The 10,365-nt window shown below is 38.9% G+C and overlaps 2 protein-coding genes across 3 annotated transcripts; one reads left to right on the plus strand and one right to left on the minus strand.

Annotated features, from left to right (window-relative positions):
- Positions 1–1,040: 1,040 nt before the first annotated feature.
- On the minus strand, positions 1,041–4,010 carry tmem167b (transmembrane protein 167B). 2 transcript variants are annotated; one of them, XM_028576056.1, is made up of 4 exons: positions 3,794–4,010; positions 3,429–3,632; positions 2,256–2,387; positions 1,041–1,733 (listed from the first exon to the last, which is right to left on the minus strand). In XM_028576056.1, the coding sequence occupies exons 2-4, from the start codon at positions 3,436–3,438 to the stop codon at positions 1,651–1,653; spliced, it is 225 nt and encodes a 74-aa protein (XP_028431857.1). In that variant the 5' UTR covers positions 3,439–3,632; positions 3,794–4,010; the 3' UTR covers positions 1,041–1,650. The 2 variants fall into 2 exon arrangements, with proteins under 2 accessions (XP_028431857.1, XP_028431858.1); XM_028576057.1 differs by having other exon boundaries at positions 3,429–3,637.
- A 3,686-nt stretch (positions 4,011–7,696) lies between these two features.
- LOC114553739 (protein FAM107B) lies at positions 7,697–9,097 on the plus strand. The gene is made up of 3 exons (XM_028575080.1): positions 7,697–7,839; positions 8,699–8,843; positions 8,999–9,097. Exons 1-3 carry the CDS (start codon positions 7,697–7,699, stop codon positions 9,095–9,097), a joined length of 387 nt encoding a protein of 128 aa, XP_028430881.1.
- Positions 9,098–10,365: the final 1,268 nt, after the last annotated feature.

The raw sequence follows: 10,365 nt of genomic DNA on the forward strand, positions 1-10,365 counted from the left end.
TGCTGTGTTCCGTAGAAGTCCGAAATCAGAAATATTGAATGGCCACCATGATGCCTGGTGGGGACAGCCATATGCTGTGGCTATTTTTATGGATTTCTCTGCAGCAGAAATAAAGATATATTGGAGGAAAACCTGAGAGGAGTTATTCTACAGCAAGACAACAACCCCAATCATGGAGTAAACGCTGCACATAGATGGCTTTAAAAAGAACTACATCAATGACCAGGAATGACTCAGTAATAATGCGACTAGACGGAGCTTCAGCAGTTTTGCAAAGAAGCAGACATGTAGGGGCCATATTGCAATACAAGTACAATTCTGATGCAGATCTATCCACAATACGAGAGACTCAAAGCTGACTCAACTAAATATTAACTTGAATAATGTGAATATGTATACATTCCATTATTTCATTTGTACTTCATTTTAATTGATTTGTGTCCTGTTGATTTGAGCAAAACAAAAAAAACAATTACACCCACTGATTAAATTTATTTTTAAACATGAAAAACATCCAAATTGACTGGGGTGAATACATTAGGCACTGAATGTTACTTGAGATGTTTTTTTAAATTATTTAAAGACAACAAACACAGAAATTGTGTGGTTAATGTTTTACTGAAAATTACATTGCATCCCCTATCAAAACAATGTCTTCTTTTAAAAATATGAAATAAGGTGGCAGAATTAAACAGAATAACAGTATGTAATTTATAGACATGAGAAGCACCGTCCCTATTTGGCATTGCATTTAAATATTCAGGCGGGTCTGATATAGCTATTATATTTTTTTAACAGTATGTAGAGATACGACTCTTTGAAATTATTCTCTCTGCGATACTCTACAGTTGTTGTAGAACTTTGAATCCTACGTGTCTTACAGTTCAATTTATAACAATTTGTGAAATGTTAACTATTATTAGATGGCAACGTTGTAAATACAACATACACCTGTGCAAAATGTGTATTTCAAACCTAAAACAAAGCTTAAGAGATGCCAAACAGCACTGTTGAGGAAAAGTAAGAGATCCCAGAAAAAGTAAAGTAGTACACAAGAACATCTTTATATATTAGCTTTGTTTATCTTCCCCTCACCCTTGACACAAGAGGTGATACAGAAAAAACAGCATAGCTGGGAGCAAGCAGAATAGATCATTTTCAGTTTGATCACACATAACCTCTGGCAAATCTCTATTGGTCATATCTTTTTCCAAATATATACAGCTAGGCTAATTTTAGGTTGTATACAGGTATACGGTACAATGCACACACTGCCCTTCAATCTTCTGCATCCTTTAATATAAATATGCATGGGGTGTGGATGGAGACAACCAACAGTGTTACCCTACAATACAATGATAAAAAGAGACCGAACTGGCTCTCTCCTCTGTAACAACTGCAGAGTTGATTCCGGATGCCCGTCATGTCTGTAGTGCAGTGTGCACACACATCAAGGGAGGAATTATGTACCCAGTCACCAGAAGGGGGAAGCACTGGCTAGTCTTTCACATGGATCCACAGGGCCAATGGGGTTTCATCAGTCACGTAATCCAAGAGGTTTCTCCCCAACAACGATTAGTACATGACCACAGAGAGGAGTCCATCCCCCGCCTGCACCCGTCTGGTCCTTTTTAGTCCAGTCTGACTGTATCATTTCAAGAAGACAATGTAGAACGCCATAGCCAAACAGGAAATCGCCACGGCAATGTGAAGCCGCGTCCCAATTACCGCAGCTGAGAAGAGAGATGGAGGATAAAGAAGATAAGTGAATACAAGTACAGGTCAACTACAACCATACAGAACAAGGACAATATAGCAAACCATGTAAACAGAGGTGTTATCAGTGAGGCAAGTGTTGTAGACAAAGACAAGAGTTTAACATTACAGTGTGGTCTGTAAATATTAATATTTGGCCAGTGCCACATTATCTGTTGTTTTGACAGAACACTATATTTGAAATGAAACAAAGATTGAGATTAAAGTTCTGACCTAGGCCTTTTCACAGTTTACATTCGTACTTGTTATAGCAAGAAGAGCACGTGGAACTGACATTGATGATGGCTTGGTTCCATTAAAGTATCCCAGTATGCCAGTTAGACAGCTCTCCCCAGAAATATACACCAACGATGTGAAAGACACTATTGACATCTTTCGCCCTTTCAGATTTCATTTCGATTAAACCACTCGTTAAAGAATGAGTTCTCAAGTTTTAGGTATTCCCATAGGGACATTTTCTGTAGAAATGATATATCTACCTTTATAGAAGACGCCCCACACTCCTTTCTTCTCTGACAGCAGCCAGCTGTTGAGGCGAGGCACCTTTTTGAGGTATGCACAAGTGCAGATGAACAGCAGGCCGAACACCAGGATGCCATCAAAAGAGTACACTATGGAAGAGGGGGAAGATAATATCACACAGTCTGCCTTACCTGCCAGTTAGCTGAATGCATTACTTGTTCACACATTACAAAACATGTTAGCTAAATTAAATAAGACAAAACAATCGCAAAAATAGAATACTCTTGAATATGAAAAAAGCATGAGATATCACCAGTCCACATTAATTTAGCATCATAGAATCTAAATGTACCCTGACTACAACCAGTTTCCAAGTAATCCACTTAGATTTCTCATTCTTTCACAGGTTAGTTTTAATTTGTGAATTTCTTACTCTTTGTAAGAACAGCAAAGAGACAAACTGAAGAGAGGGTGTAAGGTAACATATACTGCTGCTCCATAAACAGTAAAAACTGTGATTTTACAAAGATATGAGATATTCTTTTTATTGTACGGTGTGTCCGTGCTCTTACGTTGTTATGTCGCTGCTGCTTTATACGTCTGATATTGTCTCCACAATTGAAAGTAATTCAAACAGTAACATATAAGCCCTGTCTAGTTTTGGATTTTCACTTTACACTAACGTTACATGTACATTAACGTTACAAGCTGTGTTGTTGACTGGTAAGTCCAGAGTTGCTTGCAGCCACGTTCAAAATCTCGTGTAGCCAAATCAGCGATGAACGAGAACAGAAAAAGGTTGTTTTATTAAGGACCGACGTCAGTTTGCTTACATACTAACAAGTTTTATTGCCCATTTGAATTATTATTGTGGTCTAGCTAGCTATCTTGATTTGTTAGCATTGGCTAACGTTACCGATAGCCTAGCGTTAGCTAGTCAAAGCAAGTTAGCAAGAAACCTTGTAGCCGGATGAAGAGATAACATAAGAAAAAAAAGCTGTTCACAAACGATGGCACAACTATGCAATACATCTATAACGTTAATTGTAACAAACAAGTTATGTGTTAAAATTCGTACAGACAGTGTTGTCCAGGGCCACGTCTACAGCTGACCTAGCTAGCTTTCACGTTAGCCTTTCGTCCTAGAAGTAAAGTTAGCTAACGTTAGTTGCATAACTCAGTAAACCTACCATTTGTCATATTCGCAGTTTGCTCTCTGACGATTTATTATGACTGCTTCTTCCTTTAAATTAGCAATCCATCATTTTATAGAAAGTAGAGTTATAATGCAGTCTCTTATTCGCTTCGCAGTCACTCAGTTGACATGTCCGGTTTCACTGGCTTCTTCTTCTTCATGTAGGATTCCGGCAGTGTAGACGCTGCTATGCGTTTTACTGCCCTCCACAGGTCAAATAATAAATAAATAAAATAAAAGTTTGAACTAGATTCTTACATACAGTCAAATTATTTCTAATAAGGACCGGCTTTGATACAATCCTGTATCATGCACGGATTAATTGAAGAACTGCCTTGGATAACAGTTGATGTTTCTCACCGTGTCCAAACAAAGATAAAAAAGAAATTGCTTCAACTCCAAGTCCTGTCAGTCTAACTAATACTTTCTATTCTGACCTATACTAACTTTTTACATTCTAGGAAAACATGCTTCACTGTCTCAAGACTCCCACATTCACACAAGCCAGAAACATCTTTTCCTAAATGCGTTTCACTGGCTTACTTCTTCTTTTACGTTTTAAAAGGTGTGTTGTTGCCATCTACTGGTATGTACGAGCGATATTCTCCCTGTACGGCAGCCTGCTGAAATGTATCCACAAATCACTTTATTGATAAACAATAAAAATGCAAATATATCCAGGAAGTGTATCCTGAAGGATTGGAAGAGTGTCATCCCCCCCAGCCAAAAACACTGGGCTAATGAACTCCTGTCGTACTGCACACCAGAAAAAATTCTACATTATATCCGAGGGAAACTAAATGACTTTGAACTGATTTGGACTCCTTTTTTGAACATCCTGACCCAACTTGACATGACCTCAGACTAGATGTAAACCTATGCTTATTACTGTTTATTTTTTATTTTTATGAGTATTTAATATCTTGTCTTGCGGAGAGAGGGTTTTTGTAGTTTGAATTTGTTGTTTTCTTTTTGTATTTTGTAAAAAAAATTAAAACTATAAATAAAATATAAAAAAACAAAAAAATGCACATTTTATATCTCAGTCATCTGATAGTACTTATATTTTATGCACTCTTCCTGTAAATTTACATTACCATTTAACTCAGGGCAATCTTTATCTCGGTTTATACAGTATGCTTTAGGGCGGTGGCTCCCAAAGTGGGGTCCCCAGCAAAGAGGGGAATCATTTATTTTCACTATAATTCCATCCATAAGTAACACAATGACATAATGAATGACTATTATGGTCATAGGTTTCATACGCACACTTTCTGTAATAAAGCACTGGAACAAAATGTTATCAAATGGAAGTCCGTGATCTAATTAGTGTCAGTTTAGGGGTCCTTGATGTGAAAACGTTTGGGAACCACTGCTTCAGATGTACAGAATTAGCTTTGTTGTTGGGGAAAAACGAGAAATTGAATTGTAACATGTTTGCATATGATATTTCTCAAAGTAAATATGACCATGGTCATCATCTATAATGAATGCATTTATATTGTTTGGAGTATGTATTGCTAAAAAATGGACAGGACTGGTAATATCAACATACTACACATTGCTCATTTTTTACAGGATGTGGCCAGCACACTGAATTCTGCCATATATAACATGGAGGCAGCACCTACAGTAGAAGGGGGACAAGAGCTGGAGGTAGAAGGCAGTAGAGCGTGTCATCGGGACAACACTACCCCCCCGGGAGACATATACACTGGCCGACTCCAAAAGAAAGCCAGCTGTATCATAAAGGACCCCACTCACCCTGGACATCACCTGTTCTCCCCCTTGCCCTCTGGAAAAAGATACAGGACAATCATATCCAGAACCAACAGACTGAAAAACAGCTTTTCCCCCCAGGTAGTCAAAAGCACAAACCCTCCTTTCCATCTCCTCCCTCTATAAAGACCCCCAAAATTGAAAGTGCAGTAACATTATGTATATATGTGCCACCTCATTGTCTTTATTTATTTTGATGGTTATATTTTACTATTTAAATTTTATATTTTTGTTGTAATTTTATATTTTGCTATTTAAATGTTCTGTTTTGTTATTTTATATTTTACTATTTATATTTTATATTTCTGTTTGTCTGTGATTTAACTGTCATATTGAGAGCTGCTAAACTGCGTTTCGTTGTTGAAAACAATGACAATAAAGATCTATTCTATTCTATATTCTATTTACAATTTTCTCCAGACTAACCCATAAACCCTTTACAATTCATAGCATGTTTCAGTAAATATCTACCAGTTTATCTGTTATACTGGGCACATGCTCAGATAAACTCACACCGGCATTGTGGTCAGTCTGAAAAAAAAGGAACTGTTTCTAGAACAATATGATACTGCATGTTCAAATGTATCGGCATTCTGTACACACTCAAATTGAGTTGTGTAATGCATATGTAATGCCTATATGCACATGCCAAAATCTAATAACTGAATCTATACTTACTAACTATACTAACATCTGTTATACATCACATATGAATGTATTAGTCTCAATATACTTATTTATTTTCACTTGTTTAATTCTGCACATATTTTGCACCACTGCCACTATTTGGAACATCCTCTTATCTTTATCATCTGCATTTACATAGTCTCTCATTGCCAGACCTATCTGCACAGCGCTGTAAGTAAGTAAGTAAGTAAGTAAAGTTTATTTGTATAGCACCTTTCACAGATAAAAATCCCAAAGTGCTTCACAATAAAATGCAATACAACACAAGAAGTCACAATATAAGCAAATTGAAATACAAATAGAAAACATAACAATAAAACTCACTCGACTAAGTAAAAGCCTGCTTGAACAGCAGAGTCTTCAGCTGCTTTTTAATCTCTATTAAATGTGTTGTTGCAGGGCTGAAATTGTCACTGTCTCTATCTCTCTCTGTAACTCACATAATGTTGTGCCCAATTGTTTACTGTTGCTATACTGACCTAATTCCACCTCAGGACCATGAAGATTTCCTCATTGATCTCTGTTTTAGTATGTTAACTTTTACATCTGGAAGGCATCAGGACAGAATAAAATGTGAATCTGGAATATGCTTCCCTCCCTTCAGTTGGATTCACAAAGTAGAGATACAAAAGTTCAAAAGGTCCATGTTGCATTATCCTAATCATTACATTACATTATCCTAATCCCTACATGTTGCTAAGGGAACAAGGCTGGAATAAAGGGTCGTAAGACAGTTAATAAGATTTGACCACAGGACAGTGTAGCACACCTAGATCAGCCACACTGCAGCTTGCTGTGCACCCTGAGAACAACAGTTAGCTTATGCTCCTTCTTTTTTTCTGCATTTGCTTCTGCAAGAACAGATTTTAGCACATCTATCTTTTCAGCAATGCATCTCTACCATAGCACAAAGGTAAGACTGGTTTTTATCATTAATTCTGTGTTTTCATCGTAAGCTGAGAGGGAAAACGTTGCCTATTTAGTCATATTTGAGATGGTTAGTGTTTTTTTTCTGAAGAATGGAAGAAGCGCATTGGGACTTCAGACAGGACTTCCAAAACAGGAAGCTCACAATATATCCTTTGTATGTATGGCTGTAAATAGTCACAAACCATGTTGACTTTGCTTCTGGTATGGCTGTAGATAAGAGAAGTAGAATAAAAAACCTCATCATTTTTATCCATTAAACATATCATAGCTTCTTGTTTTAGAAAATATTCATCATTGGGCATTTATTTTAATGTAATGCACAACTCCCTACAGCAACTCAATGTGATACTGCTGTGTCATTTTGACGATTACTTGTCTTTATGTGGATACGAGCATGTCTGTTTGACAGATTTCAATTTGACGCTTACAGTATGCTGACGAAGGGCAGAATGGTCTGTGATTGCCATTGTGATTTGCATTTTGCGTGCTAAAAAACAATCTTTGCATTATTTCATTATTACATTTAAAGGAATTTACTTGCTTGCCTGCTGTTTTTCATTCAGGAATCACAAAAAGCGGGTCTTTGAAGAAAAAGAGGTGAGATAAAATCAAATAAAAGTCAAGTTTAAAGTCAAATTTCCATTGCTTTTGGTTTCATGGTCTTCACATTTGCTCTGAAATTGTAGCCCATCACTTTAAAAGTCACTCTCATGGCAACACATCATATCACTTTAAAATCAGCAGCATCATTACTTAACATTTAGCTACCAACAGAAGCTCTACTCATACTGGATGAAAGACTGCCAAAGATAAGTGACTGTGTGTGCTGGCTTGTTTTTATGTGTGTCAGAGAGACATCACTGCTGGATGGTCCCGCCACGCCAGCAGGTCACTGAGAGTTCACAACAGGAGGGCAGTGACCTCATCACAACCAGGAAGCTGCCAAATCCCGTCCTGGCTCCTCACCAACACAGAGCCCTTCACCGAGAGCTGCTATTATGCCACAGAAGGTGAGAAAACAATGAGCTCTGTACCTGCTGTCTACGATCAGGCAGCAGGAGTCAAGAAATATTTACCAGAGTTTTATACCATGAATCGATGCAGGTGAGGGGGGATTCATTTTTCCATGGAACATTTTTCAGGACTTTATTTATTTATTTATATTTATACTGTTTATTGATCCCCAGTGGGGAAATTACAATTTAAACTCTGTTTGTTAGTGTCACTACACACACAGGCCTGAAATACACACACACACATGCTCAGGACCTATTCATGCACAAATGGAGAGATGTCAGAGTGAGTGGGCTGCCAGTGCTGGACCAGTGCCCTGAGAGGTTGGGGGGGTACGGTGCCTTGTTCAGGTTGTGACTTCTCTCAGAAAGCAGTAGCTGTTAGGTTTCCTCCGTCCAGCTGACTCTGCGGCCGGGGAATGAGCAACATGTTTAGGTGTTGTTTAACACTGATCAAGTCAAAGGTACACCTTTGACTGAGATTACTGCTAATCTCTCTCAGGGAACCAGTGCTCTGGCCACAGTGTATCAATGTGTGTGAATGGTTCCTGTACTATGTTAAAGCGCTTTGAGTAGTAGTTAAGGGGAAATTACAATGTTTTTCCCTCTGTTATTACACACAGGTCTGAATTACACACACATGCTCAGTACCTATACATGCGGTAATGGAGAGATGTCAGAGTGAGGGGGGCTGCCCATGGAAAGGCGCCCCGAGCAGTTGGTAACGGTGTAATTTCAAACTATCTGCATTGATGATTAAATAGCACTCCAGGGAATAAGGTATGTTATTTTTGGGGTTGTTTATCTCCATCTATTGATCCATCATGTTATCAGTATTTTTTCCATGTGTCCTCAGTGGTCTACTGCCCAGAGAGAAGCCGGAGCTGCAGTGTGTGCTGGAACACAGACAGAGAGAGCAGCACAAGCAGAAGGAGGTGGCCCTCTGTCCTCCCTCCGACTTGGAAGTGAAGCTACGCACAAGGCTGCAGAATATACAAGTTGTGAGTATGCTATTTCAGAAGAAAGAAAACCACACAGCCGGAGGAATACAGCATTTATATTGATCCATTTCCTTTTTGGGCATGTGTGAGAAGCCTGCAGACATTGGTCAATCTTATTAGGGAGGATGTCCAAACAGATGTATCCTGTCTTGCAGTACGAGCTGGAGGAGAAGAAGAAGAGCGAGAGCCTGCAGAATGTTCCGGAGTTTGTTCGTGTGAGAGGAACCCTGAAACGTATCCAAACTTTTTCCTAGTGACAAGAGCAAAGGGACAAATACGCTTACTGTGGAGTCCAGACAAGTTCCTGCTTAATGATACTGTCACTTAAAAGGATCCTTGATTGACAACTGCATATATTTCAGATTGGAATAATAAAAATTCATCAGTATTATTTTGAGAATAATGTTTAAAGGTCCCATGGCATGAAAATGTCACTTTCTGAGTTTTTTTAACATTAATATGTGTTCCCCCAGCCTGCCTATGGTCCCCCAGTGGCTAGAAATGGTGATAGGTGTAAACTGAGTAGAGCCCTGCACGGGCCAAAAACTCCAGCGCTAACCCGGCCCTGGCCCGTGGTGTTCAAGCCCTACCCGACCCCAGCCCGACAACGCCTGCAATGTTTTCAGCCCGAACCCGGCCCGACCCCAGACCAACATCAATCACTTTTAAGGGCTTGCAGGGCTCTAAAACTGAGCCCTGGGTATCCTGCTCTGCCTTTGAGAAAATGAAAGCTCAGATCTGGAATCTTCTCCTTATGAGGTCATAAGGAGCAAGGTTACCTCCACTTTCTCTGCTTTGACCGCCCAGAGAATTTGGCCCACCCATGAGAGAGAGAGACATCATGGCTTTCAAACGAGCAAAGTGGCAGTTGGTCAAGACCACACCCGCACCCTCCACCTTGCCCCCCCTCTCTCCTCCTCAATAGCTACAGACACAGAAATGGCACATCCTAAGGAAAGCTCATTGTGGGACTGGCTCTAGTGGCTGTAATTCTGCAACAAGGCTAAATTTCAGGTAAGAGACTTCAGATACAGTATTAGGGGACCACTAAGGTCTATATAAACGCATCCAAAGAGCACCATGTCATGGGACCTTTAAGTGTAAGTATTTCCTCTAAAATCTGAATTGTGTAGAGATAATAAGCAAAAAAGTGTGTTACGCTAGAATCATTCCTAAATATGGCCATAGAAAGTAGGTTATTATATGTCGTAGTACTGTTAAAAAACATTTAAAGACCTCTTGGTAGCAATTCTGCCTTTTGTAGAAGATCTTACAACAATGTACGCATTTGACTAATGTATCCTTTCAAACAATGAATATATAAGAATAGAAATGACAAGAATACACTTAGAATTTTTAATAAAACATCCAGGGAGACTGACCATGTACGTAAAAACAAACACTGATATTGAATCGTAATCTGCTAGTGACAACAGTGAGAAAATAGTCATGTCATTGTTCACAAAAACGTAACAGACACATAAAAACGAGCATGGACGTACAGTAGCTCTTTTTGCAGCAT

Source organism: Perca flavescens, chromosome 4, assembly GCF_004354835.1.
Source record: "Perca flavescens isolate YP-PL-M2 chromosome 4, PFLA_1.0, whole genome shotgun sequence".
Lineage (NCBI taxonomy): Eukaryota > Metazoa > Chordata > Actinopteri > Perciformes > Percidae > Perca > Perca flavescens.

Excerpts from the sequence above, each read along its gene's own strand:
- tmem167b (XM_028576056.1), bottom strand. Across the intron at positions 1,734-2,255 it reads GTGGGGCGTCTTCTATAAAG|CTGCGGTAATTGGGACGCGG; the intron begins GTAGATATATCA and ends CTCTCTTCTCAG.
- LOC114553739 (XM_028575080.1), top strand. The coding sequence starts at position 7,697 with ATGGTCCCGCCACGCCAGCAGGTCACTGAGAGTTCACAACAGGAGGGC. Across the intron at positions 7,840-8,698 it reads CTGCTATTATGCCACAGAAG|TGGTCTACTGCCCAGAGAGA; the intron begins GTGAGAAAACAA and ends ATGTGTCCTCAG. Across the intron at positions 8,844-8,998 it reads GGCTGCAGAATATACAAGTT|TACGAGCTGGAGGAGAAGAA; the intron begins GTGAGTATGCTA and ends CCTGTCTTGCAG.